Source organism: Enhydra lutris, unplaced genomic scaffold (assembly GCF_002288905.1).
Source record: "Enhydra lutris kenyoni isolate GAN:26980312 unplaced genomic scaffold, ASM228890v2 scaffoldscaffold38, whole genome shotgun sequence".
NCBI lineage: Eukaryota > Metazoa > Chordata > Mammalia > Carnivora > Mustelidae > Enhydra > Enhydra lutris.
In genome coordinates this window covers 7,996,450-8,017,059 of record NW_019154122.1, presented here as the reverse complement: position 1 = coordinate 8,017,059, position 20,610 = coordinate 7,996,450, and the positions used below count along the sequence as shown (strand labels likewise).

The following is a 20,610-nucleotide window of genomic DNA, read 5'->3' as shown; positions in this document are numbered from 1 at the left end:
CCCTTAAATTCCGAAGCCTATTAGAGAGAAACTCTATGTCCCATGCATCCTTTGTTCCCTGGCACTGGTTTGTCAAAGGAATGAATGAATGAATGAACGAATGAGTATCCGCCACCCCCTCTCCAGGGTCTATTACAGAATAGCAGGGACTTCTGTTACCTGGAGCCCTGTGGGCCCTGGGGGCCAGCACAGATCTCCCTGCCCCCCCCCCCCCTTAGCCCTTGGCTGCTGTCAGGCCCAAGCCCACTAGGGGAGGAGGGGAAACCACCTTGCAGAAAGGCTGTTCCCTTCACTCAACAAAAGGGGGGAAACAGAGGCCCCTGAGTTCCCCACTCTCGTGTCCTGGTCCCCAGATCCTCTCTGCTGCTTTTCCCCCCTCCCCTGGCCCTAAGGATCCAAGCAGAGGTGGCAGCTATGCGAGGAGGGGGCAGTGGGTGTGGGTACTCTTCTCGTGACGACCCTGGAGGCTCACTCCTTCCCTGCTGGCCTCTCCCACCAGGTTACACGCTGTCCACGGGCAGAGACCAAGTCTCTCGTCTACTGTGCTAGCACCTGTACCCGGCCATGACTGTCCAATAAATGCGTGACTAAATCGGCTCAGGGTAGAGCAGGGATTCAAACCCAGGCCTCTCCGGGTGTCCTCCAGCCTCCCCCTGCCCAGCACCTACGAGCCTGAACTGCTGATGATTGACACCGCTGTGCTCGGCGCACGTCTGCGGACACGCCTCGTACTGTAAATTGCTTTCTCACACCTCACATCCCTTCTCTGCGGGTTGATTCCACATTGACCGAGCTCCTGCGAGGACAGGCCAGGTTTGGCACCAGGACTTCCGGAGATAAGGTCGGCGAGGGTGTCCGCAGGGCAGGAAGCAGTCTTTCTTTCCTGCTCTCTCTGGCCCTGCCTGCACTGACGGGCCAGATGACCGAGTTGCCTCTCCGGAGCAGGGCTTGGACAGCGTCCCACGGGTGGGATGAGGTCAGAAGCACCCACCCTTCCCCGGGGGACAGGGCACGTGGTTCGGGTTGGGAGATGTGGGCTCAGAGCCTGGATATTCATCCAAGAGAGGAATCGGACCACAAACTTGTCCCGGGATCTGGGGTGTGGGGCGGGGGCAGAAGGGAACAGTCCCATTAAAAGCCTCGGAGGCGCTGGCACTTGTGGGAGGCATGGCCCTTCTCTTGCTGACCCACAGGATGGAGGAGTGTGATGCTGGAGTCCAAGTAATCTGGCTCCACCTCTAAGTGTGTGACCTCTAAGCCTCAGTTTCTGTATCTGTAAAATGGGGATGAGACTGATGCTTTAGTGGTGAGGACTGAAAGACGCCACACACAAGGTGATTAACGGGGCACCAGGCATGTGCTCAACCCGCAAACACCAGGACTGTCCGATGAACACACGGAGGCCCCGAGAAGGGGGTCGCCCAAAATGATCTGAAAAGTCAGGGGTGCCGGGAGCAGACACGCACCGGGGCCCCCCCACACCAGACACCCGGTCCGTGGCACCACGTGGGAGACAGGCTGCACCAGGAAAATATTTTGACTTTTATTTGCTACACCGACAGCGGCCCCGAGGGAGGCTGGTGGCTGTCGTCTCTACACGGGACGTCTGAAGTGGGGGACAACAACAGCATTTCCCCAGCGGATGGCAGGTCAGGCTGGGCCGGGCAGACTAGGGGCAGGAGGATGACGTCTGCCAACCTCCGGGCCGCAGGAGTGATGGCGGGGGCGTCTCTGGATATGCATCCCGGGTGGTGGCTCAGAGGCAGGGAAGTCCAGTGTCCGGGGGCCGAGAGGCCTGCACTACCTCACCGGCCCGGCGGGCGGCGGCCAGGGCTGCTCGGCCAGCTCCCGCTCCAGCTGCTTGAAACGCTTCTTCGAGACCCTTTTGGGCTGGAGCCGCCGCAGGCAGGCCGGGAGGCACTGGTCCAGCACGCTCTGCGGACGACATCGAGGGTGCAGAGGGGCGGCTGTGGCCCACCCCCGAAACCCCCCTCCTTCCCCAACCCAGGCTGAGCCCCACCTCCAGCATGAAGGCCCCCACGAAGTTGAAGGCCACCAGGCCCAGCAGCAGCAGCTTGAAGCAGGTGTCGGCGATGTTCCTCAGCGCCAGCGGACCTTGCAGGAGGCCAGGGACCAGGAGGAGGCCCACCAGGATGGAGGCCAAGAGCGCCAGGGCCACCAGGAAGGGCACTGCGGGTGAGGGTGCACATCAGGCTGGGGGGCCCTTGCCCCCTCCCACGCACGTCCGGAGGGGAGAGTCCCCCACCCCAGGCCACCCCAGCCCGTCCCTCCCCCACCCACACCGGCCCAGCCTCGCGGAGGCACCGTTGGTGTAGAGCGGCCGGCGGAAGGGTGCCCCCTTGGACACGGCCGCAGCCAGGATGAGGTACTGGAAGCCGGACAGAGAGAAGACCACTGTGTTCTCGTAGTTGGGCAGGTTGTCTGGCGCGGGCACGGTCTGGTTCAGAGGCACAAACCTGGGTGGGGGGTTCAGTGCGAAGATGGGGGCTCAGGGAGCGCATGCGCAGGGGATGGGGCGGGGGGCGGGGGATCTGGGAGCCGGGCTCCCTACTCACCAGGGCTGGGCCACAGTCAGGAAGTAGCCCCCCAGCTGCACGCCGGCCACCAGGGCCACCTGCAGCAGCAGGCTGCTTAGCACAGGGATGCTGAGCAGGGCCCCGGGTGGCCGCGCCCGTCCCAGTGCCAGCGCTGGCCCCGTGCGGCTCATGAGCACGGCCACCGTGGTGGTGATGACCAGGTCGATGGCCAGGAACTGCACATCCCCCAGGTTGGTGTTGATCTGCCGGCAGGGGAGGGAGGGCACAGGAAGATGGCAGGGAGGCACCGGCCCTGCCCTCGGGAGCCTGATGGGGAAGGCCGGATTCCTGACCAGCAGCCCAACCAGGGGCGGGGTGGGCAGCGCCCTCCTGCTTCTGGGGAAATCTGAGTCTGATGGGGAGACCCCGTGCTGGCTTCAGGAGCCCCCTTCCAGCATGAGGGAGAAGGCATTCTTGCTGACCCTTTGGACACCTAAACCTAATGGGGTCAGTTCCTCCTGTCCACAGGAAGCTCCCAGTGGGAGGGGTGCTCAGGCTCTGCCTTGCGGGGCCTCTGGTCACCAGAGGACACAGTTCTTGGTGGAGGCAGGGACAGATGCCAGCCAGCTGGAGATCTGCATTGCCCCCCACCCTCCCATGTCTCCTACTTTCCGTGGGGCCAAGCCACGTGCGCTCAAGAGCAAAGCTGGGGAGATACTCTCTGAGTAGGCGTGATGGGCAGGACCAATTCTGGACCAGGGCGAGTGGGGAAACGGAACAGTGGGATAGGAGCAGCGGCCCTGGCTCTGTCCAACTCCTGCCTCCGTCCCTGCTTGGGCTCTGTCTCGGTCTCCCCTGCAGACAAGAGCTCCTGAGGACAGGGATGACACGTTAGCATAGGAGAGCTGTCCCTGTTTCTGAGGACCTACTCTGTGCCACCACCCCAGGCTCAGGAATTGTCCAAGCCACGCGGCTAGAACGTGGCAGAGTGGGATCTGGGGCCACACCATCCATTCCAGAAGCTGCTGGGCTCCTAGGCACAGGGCTGAGTGTCCCGTCTCTGGGCCTGCTCCAGGCAGCGGGCTCTGCCCCACTCACCGTGTAGAGGATCAGGACGGAGATGAACTGGGTCAGGCTGTACAGAGCCATGTACTTGAAGACGCTGAACGAGGTGTCGAGGGAACACCGGCCTTCCCTGGGTGTAGGGTTGCGGTGTTAGCGGGCCCAGGCTGGCTGACGGGCCCCGAGGGCACCCCCACCCCCCGCTGACCCCTGCCCACCTCACCTGATGACCATGGGCACACACTCGATGCTGGCCATGCTCGAGGTGAAGGGCGAGACTACCGAGGCCTCAGCCTGGGACAGCGAGATGCCCACGTCCGCCGCCTTCAGGGCCCCGCAGTCGTTGGCACCGTCCCCGCACATGCCCACGCAGTACCTGCACAGAGCGGGGGCCTGTCTGGAGCCTGCCTGGTGCCCGGAATGTCGCAGGGGCCCCGGGAGAGCCTGCTGGGGTTCTCCTGGGGGTGACGATGACTCCTGAAGCCTGCGGTGGGACATGGGGGCTCGCGCACCCCCACCCCCATCCCTATCCCCCCAGCTGGGCCCGCTAGCCCACCCTCCCACCTACTGGTACGCACTGGAGTTTCTGGAGCTCACACACCAGCTCCGTCTTCTGCTCCGGAGCCATGCGGGCAAAGACTGTGCCCTGGACAAGGACCTGAGAGCACGGGAGGAGGGAGAGGCTGAGGCAGCTGCCACGTGGGGGTGGGAGCTGTGAGGAGGGGGCGGAACACGGGGAGGCTTAGGACGACCAGGGGTGCTCGGCCGGGGGCAGGGGGCAGCCCTACCTTGGGCAGCAGCTTGGGGAAGTGCTTCATAAGGACACCAAAGGTGGACCCGCTGAGGGCCAGGTGGCTGGATCGGGGGTCCGGCTCCATGGTGTAGCTGGCGGCCTGATCAGGATCCTGGGGGCCCAGGAAGCTCAGCTCAGCTTCCCCTGCCCGCACCGGAGCACTGGGGCCGGGGTCAGGTAGCACAGGGCGGGGTCGTCAGTGGGGTGTGTGGCTGGAACCCCAGCTCGGCCTCACCTTAGCCCCGTTCACAGCTGCGGAGGATTCCAACGGCAGGAGCTCGAGGGAGGCAGGCTGGCCTCGCTCAGGGGGGGTGGCGTGGATGATGACCAGATGCTCCCGGGGGCCCACCATGCCGCAGCCCTGGGCCACCGTGACTGCTGTCTGCAGGTTGTCCCCTAGGAGCGTGGGGGCAAGGTCAGGGCCCAACTGCTGTCCTGGAGGGCCGTCCTCACCCTGACACTTAAAGATGGGAAAACTGAGGCCGGACATGCTGTCTGCCGTGACTGGCTGGGTGAGCTCAGGCAGGTTCATCAATGGCTCTGAACCTACCTTCATCACCTCTAAAACCAGGCACTGAAGGACTTAGGAGAAAGTGGAGATCAGGGCTAATGACCCACATATCCTACTTAGTGCTGCAAGACTTTCTGGAAAGTGTGTGCATGCACTCAAGAGTGGGGAGGACAAGGAGAAAGACACAGACCTACCAGGCGCCTCAGCGTCACCGTAGCTAGAATCTTTTTCTTGCTCCATAAAACTGTCACCACTTTCCAGGGTGACATAATTCCCCCCATTTCCTACAGGGGGCACTGGAACCCAAAGAAGCTACGTCATCACAGGCAAGAGGCTGGACCCCAGGCTGCTTAGCACGGGGGGGGGGGGGGGGGGGGGTGTGTGTGTGTGTGTGTGTGTGTGTGTGTGTGTGTGTGTGTGTGTGTGTTTGGTGTTGGTGTTGGGGGGGGTGCATAGGGAGGATGAAGGCAGGGGTTGGGGGGATGCCTAGAGGTCATTCTACTCCCCGGGGCCTCACCGTCCTTATCTATCAAGCGGAGGGACAAAGGCCACTTGGGAGGGATCCTGTGAAGACCCATGAGACATCTGGAAAGGACCTGGCCTGAGGCAGGGATCCGAAAAGAAGGGGTGCCTCTGTCCATGATGGTGGAGGGGAATGCCGCCCTCCCAAGCCAGCCTATGGCCCACAGGCACCTGTCACCATAACGGTACGGATGCGGGTCCTCCGCAGAGCCTGGATGACTGCTGTGGTCTGTGGCTTCAGCAGGTTCCTCATGACCAGCAGCCCCAGGAGGCTCAGCTCCCGCTCCAAGGTGTCCCTGGAGGGTGGGCGGATCCAGGTCAGAGGTCACAGGGTGGCTCAGGACCCTGTCCCCGCCTCTGGGCAAGGCTCTCTCCCCTAACACCCTACCCTTGTCCCCCGCCACCCTAGGGGCTCCTAGCAGAGAGGCCCCCCCTGCTCCAGCCGCGCCAGGGCAAGAGGCCCAGTCCCCGGGGGGCGGGGTCAGCCCACCTCGTCAGCTGCTGAGCAGCCTCCAGGCTGGGTGCCACGGGCAGCGGCTTGCTGGCAAGGGCCACCACGCGGTAGCCAGCGGCCGTGTAGCTCTGCAGCCTCTGGGCGAAGTCCGGGGGCACTGCCGGGGAGAGGCAGGTGTCACCGGGACAAGGAGCTGGGGGCTCACCCCATTCTGGGCCGCGGCGGCCTGCCCCCTTCACCTGTCTCGGGCTTGCAGAGGCCCGCCACCAGCTCAGGGGAGCCCTTGACGTAGGTCTCGGGCTGCGCGGCTCCCGGCCACGCCACCACCACGTTCATGCGCTGCAGAGCTGATGAGAAGGGGAAGCGGCTGAGGATGCTGACGGGTACTGGGGGCTCCTCCTGCAGAGATGAGGGGGCAGCTGAAGGGCCGGCGCAGGGAGCCCGCCCCTCCCACCCCACACCCCACCATGACTCACCACGCCCTGCAGCTGGGGCTCCTGGAGTGGGGGTCTCATCACCGCCAAGACTTGTGTCCCAAAGGCCGAGTCGGCAGCCGGCCCCTCCTCCAGCACCTGGGAGGCGGGCAGAGAAGGTTGGCCTCCACCAGGATGGCAGTGGCTGGGCCCACCGAGGGAGGCGGCGGGAGACTCAAGTTAGCCTCCTGGAAGCCTTCTTTTGTGGGAGAGCGGAAGTCACGGGCTGTGGAGTCGGAAGGACCCCAGTTCAAACCCTGGCTTTGCCGCTCACAAGCTGCAGGGGGACCTTGGACAAGTTACTCCGACTCTCCCTCAGCCTCCGCTTCCTCCCTCTGGGGCAGGTTTGGAAGCTTCCCTCCAGGGCTCCAGGGGAGCGCGAGCCAAGGCCTGCGCCGCAGAGCGCTGGCACCAAGTGGGGGCTCCCACGTGACCCGGGCCATTGTTGTTAATGATGGTGGCACAATGATGCCACCCAATGTCCCGGCATGAAGACCAGGCGGGGCCAGTGAGAGCCCAGCTGCCCAGAGCCGGGGGCTGACCTGCTCGGCCTCCTCACCCAGCCAGTCGATTCCACCATCTTGAGGTCCATGGGGTCGCCCACGGGGGTGTCCTGGAGCCGGCTGAGGGCATGGCAGGTGGCCAGCGCTCGGAGCAGGGGCCCCACGGGCAGGCGGCGGGGCTCTGGCACCAGAGGCAGGAACGCCTGCCCTTTCAGGGGCACCACACCCATCACATCCAAGCCGTCCTCTGTGAGGGTGCCCGTCTGCAGGGGGCAAGGGACGGGCCAGTGATGAGTCCGGGAGGAGCTGTGTGTGCCTGCGTGGGGCACCCCCACCCCAGGCCAGGTGGGGGCCGGGGGAAGCCCGGCAGCCCGCGCAGGAGCCAGAAGCGGTCCCTCTGCCAGGGTGGCCCTCCCCAACCCCCGCCTCCTGTCTGGCACCACTGCCTCCAGGAAGTCTTCTGCCCCCTATAGCAGGGTCAGGAGGCCCCTGCTCTGGGCTCCCACCCATGACCACTCTGTTACCACCCCCCATCACTTGTTTGATGGGAAGCCAGGAAGGAGGCCTGGCCACACTGTTTCAAAACTCCCTGTGGCCCCCAGTGCCCTCAGAATCATTAAGGTCCGAACTCAACGGGGCTCACCAGCCTCTGCCTGACCAGGGCCCCAGCTGCCTCGGCCTGGCCCCTTACCCCCTGCTCGCCGTGCCCCAGGTCTGTTCCTCCAAGGAGCCAGGCTGACTGCTCCCCGGCCCCTGCCTCCCCTGCCTCATGTCTCCAGGGACCGCCCCCCACCCCTGCCCCGAGGTCACAAGGAGCCTTCCTTGATGTCATGTCCTAAAGGGAGACCCTGTTCACTTCCTTCCCCAAACCCATCACCACCTGCAGCTCCCTATGCCCCCCAAGTCACTCATTCTGGTGGGGGGACATCACCCTGGGGGTCTCTGCTGGATCTCAGTGCTGAGAGAAGCCCCAGGGAGCGACTAAATGACCTCAGACGGTCTGGGCTTTGTCTGCCAGACCCTGAGCCGGACATGCTTTGGAGGGGGCAGGGGGCGGGGTCTCTGAGCATTTCCGTCCCAGGACAGGATGTGGCACTGAGCTGGCCCTCGGTCAAGGCTCCCAACCGAGGTATACAGGTGCAGGGACCTGGTCGTGGTAGAGTCGTGGCCCCCGCCCTGCGGCCCCCACCTTGTCAAAACACACCAGCTGGAGCTTGCCCCCCAGGTTGATGCGCAGCGGGTGGATACAGAAGATGCCCTGACTCCGGAGCCGGCTCTGCGCGTAGAGTGTGCACACGGTCATGGCGGCCGGCAGGGCGGGGGGCACCACCACCGTCACCAGGTCCAGTGCCCGGATCACGATCTCATTCAGCGGCATCTGGCAGGAGGCAAGGTGAGCACCAAGGGCCAGGCCAGCCCAGGTCCCCACCGGAGGTCCCCGCCCCTCCCCGGGGTCCCGAGGCTCACCCGGTTGCGGTGGAGGATGAAGATGCTGTAGATGGTGCCGAGGAGAGCTGGGGAGACAGCCGGGGACTCAGTCCGATTTGGAGGTGGGGCTTCAGGGGGTGGGGCCAGCCAAGGGAGTGCAGGGGGGCCCCCCGGCTCACCCAGGACTGAGAGGGCAGCCACAAACTTCATGCTGTGTTTGTAGAACTTGAAGTTGATGGGCCGGGGGTGCAAGATGGAGCTCACCAGACCTCCTTTTGCTGTGCAGAACCCTGGGAGGAGCCGGGGAGGGGTGGAGTGGGGAGGGCAAGGGTCAGGGCAGGCCCTCCCAGCCCCTGCCCTACCCCACCACACCTGGGGGCTGTGAGACACTGCTCCTGGGATGAGAAATCATCCAGGTTGGGGTGACTCGTGATGGCGCACACACCTTGCCCAGCCCTCACAGGGTTTAGTGAAAACAGAGGAGTGGACACCATCTATAAAGTGGGCGGTTTCATTTAAAATCCAGGTATGTGGCTTCTGCTGAAACACTCAGACTGGGGGACACTAGGTCCCATCCCCACGTGACAAGAACCTCTCACAGTCGTATAGGGCTACTCCTGTCCTAAGGGCTGGGCTCCCACTTGCTGGTCTCATCCCTGACCACGTCGTCCGGCCAACCCCAAGCTGGGGGGTGGGACTCTCCTGCCCTGCCTGGGGTCGTGAGCCTGGCATCCCTCCCTGCTTCCCTGACTCCCACCTGTTCGAGTCACCACTGCCAGGACGTGGGGTCCGACGAACGCCCGTGCCTGTAGGATGAGGGTCCCACAGAAGAGCGTGTGCCGCCGGTGGGTCTCTGGGCAGTAGGGCACGGGTCCCTCCGGCAGGGCTGTCTTTAGTACTGGGACGCTCTCCCCTGGGAGGGATGCGGTAGGAAGCCTGTGAGGGGCCTCCACGCCACCCCTCCCTACCACCCAGACAAGGGTTAAGCACACTTAACTCTTGTAACCATATGTGCGGAAGTCACTGCCCCCATTTTACAGAGAGGGACACTGAGGCTCAGGGCAAAGGACATAGAGACACAGCCAGACAATGCGGAAAGAGGTGTGCCAGCCGGGTACCAGGGGGAGCCTGACAGTGTGGGTGCGCATGCCTGCACCCAGCCGGGGGAGGGGGCATGGGGAAGACGTTCTCACTCTGTTGGGATTATTTTATAACAAGCAGTATTATTTTTATAACTCAAAGCAACACACCAGGGGCAGGGGCAGGAGCGCTCAACCTCTCAGAAGCCCTGAGCACACGAGGGGTGTAGGATCAGCAACTCGGGAGAGCAAAAGGGGAAGAAAAACCTCAAAGTGCTGCTGTGAGGCCAAGGGCCTGGTGGCAGGGGCGGGAGCTGGGAGGCGGCGGGCCGCTGACCTGTCAGAGCGCTCTCGTTGACCACGCACTCGCCGGCCACCAGGGCCGCGTCACAGGGCACCAGCCCGCCTTCCTGGGGCAGCACCAGACAGTCTCCGGGCACCAGCTCGCTGCAGTCCACCCATTCCTTCTCTGCAGGCAAGTGGGGCCCTCAGCACGGCCCAGGGTACCCCCAGCCACCTCCTCGAGCCCCCCTTCTCCTGCTCTCACCTCCCCCGGGCCGGCATACACACACCCGCGCCGACAGCTGCACCATGTCCCTCAGAGTCTGGCTTTGCTATGGGCAAAGGAGGGCATGTAGGGAGTGGCAGGCGGCGGCCCCATGGGGGGCCCACCTGCCCCACCCCCCGCCCCGCCCCAATCCACCTTTCTGGTCTTGTAGATCGCCAGGCAGATGGACGCGGTGGAGATGAGGAAGATGCACAGGGCGTACGAGTAGTAGCGGTCGGCCAGCCACAGCCCGATGCTGAAGGCCTGGAACCCATAGTAGGGGTTCAGTGCCTGGGGGAGGGGCGGGGAGGCAGCATCAGGGCCCGCGTCCCCGGGGTGGCTAAGCCCCTCCAGACATCCCTGGAGCCTCCGGGACACAGAGGACACAGGCACGTAGATGCCAGGCCCCCGCTAAGCCCGTCCTCGAAGGGTCATCCAGTGGTGATGACAATTCCAAGCTCTATTTTACAGACGAGAGCACCGAGGCAGAGAAGGCTCCTCCAGTCACCGGCCCCGAACCACACAGCTCCCCAGGGGCTGCCTGGGGTTCCCATCAGGCCCGACTCCAGGAGCCAGTCTCCCTCTCGTGGGCGTCTGCCTCTGGCTCAGAGCGCTGGGACGCCCAGTGTCTTCTAGGGTGTCCGCATCACTGGCTCCTCTCTGTCCCCTACGCCACATCACCCCTCTGAAGCTTGGGATCTTAGCATGTGAACTGAGTGCCTCTACTTGTGTGGCTGCCAGAGGGTCAAGGTGGCTCAGGGGCAGCAAGGCCCGGGCTCTGTGGCCTGGCCTCCCGGCCTCCACTCCCAGCCCCAGCCCGGACCCCAGCCTCCAATTCCTTGGGTTGGGTGGATAAGGCTGGATCTGAGGTGACTCTCCCTTGTGGAGGAGGGGAGAGTCCCTATCAAGTGACCCTAAGACAGCAAGCCCCCGGCCAAGGTCACACAGCCAAGCCAGGCCAGAGCTGGGGCGAGGCCCAGGGCCAGCCCTACCTCATCCACCAGCAGCTGGGGATAGGACTTGACCGGCACACTGATCACGTTGGGGCCGTATATGGTCTTCCTGTAAGAGAAGCGGCCGGACGAAGAGATGGAGGGCGCAGCAGCAGCTGGACCCTCCAAGGGCGACAGAGCTCCTCATCTTACCGCCCGGGAAACCGAGGCCCGGAGAAGGCAGGGGACCGGAAGGCCACGTGTGCAGGGTGGTGCCCACCTCACGGTTTGGTCCTGGAGGCTGAGGCCGGAGCAGGAGCGGTGGACGTCGTTGCAGGTGCGGCCGCGGTCCAGCAGGCTGGGGGCGGGGGGTGGCGGGTAACTCATGTGGGCGACGCTGCCTCCCTGCCCCATGGGACTCAGGGCTCCAGGCCCCTTCTGGGCCACTGAGCTCCTGGGTTGGGGTTGGGGGGCAAGTCCCTCACTGACTCTGGGCTTAACCTTCTCCTGCCCCTCTGATTGGGCCCCAAACCACCTCGCCACAGAAGAACACCGAGCGAGGATAAGAATAATGAAGAGTGACAAAAATCGCTGTTACTGAGTGACGGGGGGACTCTTTCCAACGACGATGCTTCTGGAGGTGACTTAACCTCTCTGTGCCTGTTGCCTCACCTGCAGCGCGGGGGTGGTGACAGCACCTGCCACGTAGGGCTCCGGGGGTGAGAAGCCACACAAAGCACGTGGCTGGTGCATCCCCACGTCCCCTTGTCACCCACCTCTGCAGATGCAGCTCCATCTACGAAGCACTTGGGAGGCGGCAGAGCAGGGACGAGCCCCCAGACAGACAGTCCAAGTCCAGAGCCTGAGGTCTAAGTCAGCGTTTCCACCTCGGCCTGAGGCTGAGCCAAACTTTGGGCGAAGCTTACGTGCTTCCCCCTCAAAAAAGCCCGAGGAGGCAGGGATTCTCTCTATGCCCTGGTTACAGACAAAGACCCCGGGGCCTGGGGAGGCTCAGTGACTGGCTCACGTCGCAGGGGCACGGCTGAGTGGGGCGCTCACGCCAGGCCACAGCCCTGACCCCTACCTGACTTGGCAGAAGGCCTGCTGCCTCTCGATCCAGACATAGCGCTGCCCTCGGAAGAGGTAGTACCGCAGTGTCCCCTGCTGGGCAGGAGAGAGAGGAGGCTGGGGGCAGCTGCAGGAGGAGCGGGGGCGGGGGCAGAGCAGGGGAAGAGGCCAGAGTCACAGGAAAGAGGCCGGGAGGTTTGGGTGTGTTAAGGTGGTCAGCTGAGCATCCTGGACACTGGGGACATTGGGGACAATGGAATTGGAGGTGCCTGGGGAATGTGGTGTCCCACCCTCCCATTGTACAGAGCATGAAACTGAGGCCCACGGAGGGTTAAGGACTTGTCCAGAACCCAGCTGTCCACTCACTGCCTCTTCTCTCCTGCAGAACTGGGCAGTGTCCTTCCACGCACCCTCTGGTACTGTCCCCACTGCCACCTGGCTCCGGCCGTCCTCCGGGCCCTGTGCAGGCAGCTCCAGGCTGGGAGGAGTGCGGGGAAGCTTGGGGAGGTCTGGAAGCTGATCCAGCACCTCCCCACCCCATGGAGCCTCAGCCCCTGCCCCGGGGTGGGAGGCACTGCTGCCTTTGTTCGGAGGCTTGTGGACAGGGGCGAGCGGGGAGCAGGGGCTTCTGGGAGGGGTGACGGGGCTCTCACCTGCCCTCGCTGATGGCCTCAGTCTGCACCTGCACAGTGTACAGCTGCCACGAATTATCCTGGAACAGACGTTTGGACTTGCTACTAGGGGAGACTCCTCCCCTCCCAGATCCCACCCTGCCACCTGGTGGCCCCTGCCAGGGATCAACGACATAGGTGACCCCCTTAGGAGCCACCCTCTTCCCCTTCTGCCCACTGCTCAGATGGGAAAGTGGAGCTCCAGAGATGACAGCCTGTGTGCGGTCCCACAGAAAGTCAGTGGGCAGATGGGGCTGCAACTCCATGCCTGATCCCCCGCCACCCCCACCCTGTCCGACCCTGCCCCAGCACCACCCTCTCCAGCACGAGGCCGCCTCACCTCTTTGTCTCTTATTTCGATGACGAGTGTTTCTGCGCGGGCCAGGTTGCAGGGCCGGAGCCGCAGCCGCACCCCCCATACCGGCTTCCAGCGGAAGAGCAGCAAAGGGATCCCCGCCATCATCCAGACCACGATGTGATAGCCTATGACCCTCCATGGACTGCCACAGTAGCCGCTGAGCCTCTGTGGGGGCGACAGACAGGCCCTGTGGGGGCGGGGCAGGGCGAAGGCTGGGAGGAAGAGTGGGGCGGGGCCAGGTGGGGGGGGCGGTGCCCAGGGGGTGCAGGGGCTCCAGGCCCACCTACCACGGATGAAACTGAGGAGCTGAGGGGATCTACAGATGTCTCTATCGTCAGGGTCCCATAGCCGGTGGGCGTGCTGCCCACGAGAGGGCTGCTGTCTGTGGGCACAAAAGAGAGAGGTCATGGTGGGGGGCGCTCCTCCCTCTCTCATGTCTTCAAACAAAATTAGCATCAGCATCGTCATTTTGTGGCCCCTATCAAAGTGGCGGTGGCTTCTGCACAGCAGCGGTGGTCAAGAAGGAGCTGGAGGGACTGTTTTGGACGTTTGCTGTCCTGCTTGCTATATCTGACCTGTAACATTTGGGGAAAAGACAGTCCCCACTGCCTGCCATTTCTCAGGCTCGGAGAGAGCGCTTTCTTTCTTTCTTTTTTTTTTTTTTTTTTAAAGATTTTATTTATTTATTTGACAGAGATCACAAGTAGGCGGAGAGGCAGGCAGAGAGAGGAGGAAGCAGGCTCCCCGCTGAGCAGAGAGCCCGACGTGGGGCTCGATCCCAGGACCCTGGGATCATGACCTGAGCCGAAGGCAGAGGCTTTAACCCACTGAGCCACCCAGGCGCCCCAGAGAGAGCGCTTTCTTAAAACTGACAAGCAGGGCGCCTGGGTGGCTCGGCTGATTGAGCATTCAATTCTCCATTTTGGCTCAGGTCATGATCTCAGGGTCGTGGCATCAAGCCCTGTATCGGGCTCCGTGCTGGGTGTGGAACCTGCTTGGGACTCTCTCTCCCTCTGCCCTCCCCCCCACCGCACTCTCTCTTTCTCTCTCAAACAAAAAAACCTGGCATGTTCCCAGAAACCAGCAGAAATGTTCCATTGATGGGGTCTTGCCTACAGTCATCAGAGCAGAGCTTTTGAGAAGTAACCTGCTGAGACCAAGGACCAGCACTGAGGGGCAGATAGGAGCGGGTTGGACACGCGAACTGGAAAAATGCAGCGGCAGTTGGCACAGGTCTTTGCAGTGTTTTGGGTCCTTGCCCTGAAAAGCTGCAGGTGTCGATCCCAGGACCAAAGGCAGTCAAACCTTTGATGCAGAAGAGCGCAGGAAAGGGACTATAAGACTATTCAAGACAGTGGTATTTGCAGCGCGGTGAGACAAAGGTTCTGGCAGGAACCAAAGTGGCGCTTTCTGGTTGAGTGAGGATCCTGGGGCCACGGCCGCGATGGGACACAACCACCGTGGGACCTGGCTGCCCCCATGTTTCCTGGCGGTGCCTGATTCTGAAGACTGAAGACCCCAGCTTGCTGCTGGGGCTGGGCTTTAGAATGAGGTCATGGCCAGGAAAGCGGTCTTCACCTGTGATTACACTTGGGAGAGGAACACTATGGGAATGACGAAGCGGGAAGACCACAGGTTATTTTATTTATTGTTTTTAAAAGATCTTATTTATTTATTTGACAGAGAGAGAAATCACAAGTAGGCAGAGAGGAGGCAGGCAGGGGGGAGGGGAGCAGGCTCCCCGTTGAGCAGAGCGCCCGATGTGGGACTCAATCCCAGGACCCTGAGATCATGCCCTGAGCCGAAGGCAGAGGCTTAACCCACTGAGCCACCCAGGTGCGCCACCACGGGATATTTTAGATGGAAAACCACGACCTCTGTATTTCTGCTAATGCTGACCGGACCAAGGAAAGACTTGAAGTAAAAAAGAAGAAAAGCATCGCTAGGGGGCGCCTGGGTGGCTCGGGAGGTTAAGCATCTGCCTTTGGCTCAGGTCCTGATCCTGGGAAGCCGAGAACCCTGCCCAGCGGGGAGTCTGCTTCTGTGCCCCTGCTTGTGCTCCGGGGCTCTTGCTTGCTCTCTTTCTCAAATATAAATGAAAAAAAAAAAAAAAAAAAAAAAAGCACTGCAACTTTATAAGCTGGTCTGATAGACCCAATGGCTCAAGGCTTCACGGGTCTGTTATCTGACTGTTCTGGGGTTCGCTCACAGTGTCTTGTTCCCTTGTGTGTCTGGTTATCCCTGGCTGGGTGTGGGTGTGGGTGGACAGGGCCTGGTGAGCGCCCTGAGCTTCCACAGCCCTCACACACCCAGCTATCTGCTTCCTGGGAGCTCTGAGGCCCACTTTTGCATCCGGGCCTCACCCAGAGGGCACAGATCAGGGCTGCTTATCCTTGTTCAACTCCGGTGCCCAGCAGAATCCTGGCAGCAAGGAGATGCTGAGAAGACGAGTCTGGACCTAGGAGATGTCAGGCCTGCCTTTGACAGCAGCCAGGAAAGGGGCCCCCACTCTCAAGGTGGGATGGGGGACGGAGGAGCTCAGCCACTGTGGAGGGGCAGGGGGGCAGAGAGGAGGGGTGAGCAGAGGACAGAAGCCGCTATGTCCCAGCTGAGCACGTACCAGGGTTACTAAACCCTCTGCGGGCAAGGCCTATCACGCCCATTGTACAGATTAGAAAACCGAGGCTCTATTGCAGAAATTCTGTTTCCTCCTGTCTCCCCTACGACAGAGCTGTGGTCCTGGCAGGGCAGGCGGACAGTGAGCGTGCTGGGGCTGCGGAAGACCTGGGCTCACTATTCCCGCCTGAGACACCCGCAGGTGCCTGGGCCCATCCCCAGAACTTTGGGAGCGACGGCAGCAGTGCTGGGCACCTACAGGCTTCACAGGAGCCTCTGGCTTCACTTAGGGATGGGCGTGCCCGGCAGGTGGGGGCAGGCACCAGATTTCTGAGCTCCTGCCCTTTCCCCTCCCCAGCCAGGGCCCTGCAGAGCCCTGACCTAAAAGTTTCCACCAACAAGCCCAGAGTGTCCCAAGCCACTGCCACTGTCACAACATCCCCAGCCCCTCAGCTGCTCTGTTCCCAAACACTTGGGCTTCCCCGCAGCGTTCAGAACACTTCCAAAAGCCCATTGTGAGCAGGCTCTGCTCCTGGCCCTTTTAAATGCGGTTAACATACTAACCCTGCTGCATGAACTCCATTATTATCTCCTTTTTATAGAAGAAAATGAGGTTCAGAGAGGTTAAGCAACTTGGCCAAGCTCACACAGCAAGGACACAGTCGTGTCGGGATGCAAGTCCAGGCAGGTGGACCCCAGCGCTGGTTTCATCCCTCTGCTGCACCACCCAGGAATGCCTGAGGACTGGGGCCTCCTGTCCCCATCAGACCAGGCAGAGTCTGCGCTCTCCCCCCACAGTCCCCACATCTCCACATAATTACAATGGTAATGACCTTAATCAGAGCCGCCAACAGCCATTAAGCACTTCCCAGTGACAAGACCCACTCTCAGCCTCCAGACGAATTAGCTCATTCAACCCTCCAGCAACGCGAGGAGGGGGACTCCTTTCTCTCATTTTACAAATGAAGGAGCCGAGGCTCAGAGAGACAAAGACCCCCCACCCCACCCAGTAAATGGTGGGGCCAGGACCTGGGAGCCGGATCCTGCTCTTTACGGCCCAAGTGGGCTACCAGGGCTCATAGCCTCACCTCCCCAGACTTCTCTGAACTCATGATTCAACAGCCCAAGCCACACCTCTGGGCAGGCCCTCCCAGTCCTCTCCCGTGACTCAGAGAACAAACAGAGCCACCAGCTCCAGGAAGAGGCCAGTCCCTGGGGAAAACACACACACACACACACACACACACACACACACACACACACAGAGCCTGTAGCCTGCAACCACAGGGTTCTCTGGCTGGTAGCAGGAGTGGCAGGCCAGATCAGCCTTCTTCCCTGGGGCTCCGACAGACCCGAACCTGAATGCTTGTCAGGGAAGCATTTCCTTCCCTTCCTGACAGCGGCCTGCACACAGCACACAGCAGAGGGCCCTCTGCCAGCTGCGGGAACCTGGAAGGGGGTGACTCGCTCTGGCTCCCAGCCTGGGGGGAGAGAGCAGCAGGCCTTCGGGGCAAGTGACACAGCCTGGCGAGCTGGATTCTCAGGTCCTTGCCACCAAAAAGCCACAGACATCTCTTACGGTGGTCCAGTTGCTAGTGGAGTCCCAGCTGTCCTTTCTTCCAGAGTCCTCCACCGGCCCCAGAGACCCGCTCCACGAGCAGGGCATGATGGGTTGTGTTTTGGCCCTGAGGGCTGGTCTTGGGGGTCTCCATGGCTTAAGGGAAAGAGCACCTTGGGGTTCTAAGGGGTTGACACAGGCCAGGCACTGTTCCAGGGGCTTCAATACATCAACTCACTTACTCCTCACCCACACTCTATGAAGAGGGTACTACCTGTATCCCTACTGTACAGATTAGGAAACTGAGGCCGGGAGAGGTGAAGCTGGGGGCCCAGGGGCCACAGAGCCAGAGAGTTGTAGGATCTGGATCGAGGCAGCCTGGTTCTCAGGTCCACGCCCCTAACCACGGCACGCCCATCCTCAACGGCTTCCTCGCTGGGCCCCTGGTTCTCTTAGAGGCAAGCTGTGTTTTGGGAGGCAAGTGCCTTAACATTTCTGGGTTTCCATTTCCCCTCACTAGGAGCGGACCCCTGAGCAGCTGGCACGCGAGGAGGTGTGAACGGCGGCCGCCCTGGGGGAGGCGGATGCTCCCGAGGCCTGGGCCTGTTTCACGGGCAGCTGCCGGCTTCCCTGCCAGAGGTGTGGCTCAGCTCTGACCCATTTCTCAGGCTCTCCTCTATGTCGCCATCAGCCTGTCCAAGTCCACTGCCGTGCCCCTGCTCCCCTTGGTGGCTTCTCCCCGGCTTGCTGCTGGGCAGGGCATGGGGAAGAAGCCCGCATGGCATGCTGGGCCCCTGGAAGCAGGTCGCTTCAGTCGTGCCAATCTGCAACCACCCTGCAATTTATCCCATTTTACAGGTGAGAAGACTGAGTCTTGGAGAAGCAGTTGCGCCCCCAACTTGTCTAGCAGCTGGGAAGGGTCTGTGTGGCCTCAGCCACACCCACCAGCAGCCATCATGCCATCGGGCCGGACCAGGCGTCCCCATCCTGCCCACAGTGCCTGGCATGTGGCTGGGTCTCAGGACCCATTTACTGAATGAGCCCCACTGTGTGCACGCCTGCACACCTCGCTCACAGAAGCCAGATGCTGAGGGGCGAGCCTCTTCAGGAAGGGCCCTGCCAGAGGTCACCTTGTGCCACCCTCGTCTGCTTGCTTCCCCCTCGATCTCAACAGTGTTCCCTCTGGGACGAGGGTCCTGCGGCCTATCACACACCCCTCACCTCCTTAGAGAGCACGCTCTCCCAAGTCCACCTTGGGAGGAAGGACAAAAGAGGGGCTTGAAGGAGGATGTCACGTCTGTGGAAAACTAATCTCTTGGCAAGGTCAAAGCTCAGCGCTCTCTCTCTCCTGCGGAATGACCCCTGTCAAAACACTAGGAAGTGCTGGTTTGTCTCCAGGCACATTTCAGTGTCCCCAGGGATGGCACAGGAAGGTCAGGGCCGTGTCTGATCTTTCAGGAACACCAGCTCAGGCTGGCTGCCTAGCGGGCTATGCGGAAGGAGAATCCTCTTTACGCTAATTGCAAGGCTCTTCTGAGTAACAGGGACTGATCACCCGTCACCCTCGGAGGAGGGGCTATAATCAGCTCTCTCGACAGCAGGGGAGACTGCCGGAACTTCCAAGTACCTGGCCCAGAGTCAGACAGCCGGAAAGCGGAGAAGTTGGAAGTGAGTGGGTCAGAATGAACACATTCCCCAGTTCATCCTCACAGCCACCCCGTGAAAAGTATGGATTTGGATCCCATTTACCAGGAGGCACATCTTAATACGTCCACGGTCGCACAGCAGCGGGTGGTCCAGACTAGACTTGAACCTCCCCTGACTCCACAGCCCCGAGGCCATGCCACCAACGGCAGAGGGGAGGGGCTCCAGTCAAAGCCATCTCAGAACCTCTTGTTTCCTGCGGAAGCCCAGCTTCCTGCAGCTGACCTGGCAGTGGCCCAGGGTGGCAGGGCAGCCTCCTCCCTTGCCTGTGCTCCCCCTGCAGCCAGAGGCTCCTCTCCTCTGCCAGGCTAGCGGGGTGAGGAACAACCTGTGAGTAGTAACCTGAGCCTTAGGTCTGGAGTTCAGAGACCCTCTCTCCTCAGCCGTCCCCCCTCCCTCACCAGGGTGCACACTGAGCTTCGGGTTGGGTTGGGGGAGAGAGGTGGAAGATGGGGAGGGAGAGAGCAGAACTGAGGGGTCTGCCTCTGTAGACGATGCTCAACCTTTGGTGGGCCCTTTGCTGAGGTCTGGGGTCTGAGTGACTGCCATGGAGATGAGACCCTCCTGGAGAAGAGAGGTCTCCGGGCTCCATTCCCAGCACGTGGGATTTAGACTCCAAAAAGGGTGGGCCCGGGACACAGGGTCTGGCAACATGCAGGGTGTGGTCCTCAGACCTGGGTGTTGCCAGGCTTCCTCTGGGGGCTTGAGGCAGATCAGGAGTGGCATTAGCGTCCGGGACACTCTGACTCAGGGATCCGGGAGCCCTGGCTTCTCCAACCCCCATTCATTCATTCATTCATTCAAGAGGAGTACTACCCAGAGGCTGCGGATGCAGCGGCCTCCATGGCTCTTCCCGGACCTGGACATCTGTCACTGAGGGAAGGAGTCCAGTGGGCGTGGGGCATCTTCCCGCGCCCCTTCCCCGTGGACCTCCAATCACCCTCCTGCACAGCGCCCAGGGCTGCAGGAAGGCGGGGAGGAGCCGGTTCCATGCACCGCCATACCCGGGGCTCCCGTCCTCTCTGGGAACGCCCCGTGCCCACTCCCCCAGACGGGGGCGGGGACGGGGACGAGCGCGCGGATGCCCCCAAGGGTTGTTCCCCTGACCCGCGAGCCTGCGGTGGGGGTGGCGCGTGTCGCGACGACGGGAGGCCCAAGAACCGCGCCCGGTACCGGGCGGCCCGGGCGGCCCGGGCGGCCCGAGCTGCGCACTCACCTGCGCTCATGCCGGCTCCTCGCGCTCATCGCCGGCCCCGGCGCTGCGGCCCGTGGCCCCGGCCTGGGCGTCGCGATGCCCCGCAGCGGGGGCGCGAGGCGGGAGCGGGAGGCTGGGGCGTGGGGCGGAAGTCCGGGGGGCGCGAGGGGGCCCGGGGCACCTGCTGGAGCCGACGGCTGGCGCGGCTGGGAAGGTGCCGCAGTCGGGGTGTGCGCGCAGCCAAGCCCCGCCCGGCCCACTGCGGCCCCACGTCCGCCCCGCGCGCGGGCTGCCGGGACTCGTAGTCCGAGCCGCCTGCACCGCCCGCCGGCGACAGACACACCCTGGATGCGGCATGCTCAGGGACTGCGACTCCCATCCCTCAGACACAAGAACACACAGACACACACTATGAGACAGCAACCCTCGGACACACACACACACACACATACAGAGTCACACACACAGGTGACACGTAGAGACAACGCACCATACACAACAGCGCTGTGACACTCAGAAACACAGATACAAGCGCGGCCCGTGCACTGTAGACCCGGAGTCAGCCCCAGCTGCCTACCGCAGTAGCTAAGGCCTCTGCC

The 20,610-nt window shown here is 62.3% G+C and overlaps 1 protein-coding gene across 3 annotated transcripts; it reads right to left on the bottom strand.

The window, feature by feature from the left end:
* Positions 1-1,720: 1,720 nt before the first annotated feature.
* Positions 1,721-20,151, bottom strand: LOC111154726 (ATPase 13A2). Of its 3 annotated transcripts, none has more exons than XM_022514596.1 (29): positions 20,033-20,151; positions 13,226-13,320; positions 12,921-13,103; positions 12,563-12,621; positions 12,276-12,387; positions 11,926-12,005; positions 11,122-11,199; positions 10,902-10,971; positions 10,066-10,173; positions 9,910-9,976; positions 9,700-9,831; positions 9,041-9,196; positions 8,463-8,573; positions 8,323-8,369; positions 8,045-8,233; positions 6,912-7,118; positions 6,356-6,451; positions 6,119-6,278; positions 5,916-6,036; positions 5,597-5,721; positions 4,628-4,788; positions 4,388-4,504; positions 4,178-4,257; positions 3,823-3,975; positions 3,636-3,732; positions 2,577-2,800; positions 2,326-2,477; positions 2,021-2,190; positions 1,721-1,935 (listed from the first exon to the last, which is right to left on the bottom strand). In XM_022514596.1, the coding sequence occupies exons 1-29, from the start codon at positions 20,040-20,042 to the stop codon at positions 1,801-1,803; spliced, it is 3,495 nt and encodes a 1,164-aa protein (XP_022370304.1). In that variant the 5' UTR covers positions 20,043-20,151; the 3' UTR covers positions 1,721-1,800. The 3 variants fall into 3 exon arrangements, with proteins under 3 accessions (XP_022370304.1, XP_022370302.1, XP_022370303.1); XM_022514594.1 differs by having other exon boundaries at positions 10,066-10,200; positions 20,033-20,150; XM_022514595.1 differs by having other exon boundaries at positions 10,066-10,200; positions 11,926-12,002; positions 20,033-20,150.
* Positions 20,152-20,610: the final 459 nt, after the last annotated feature.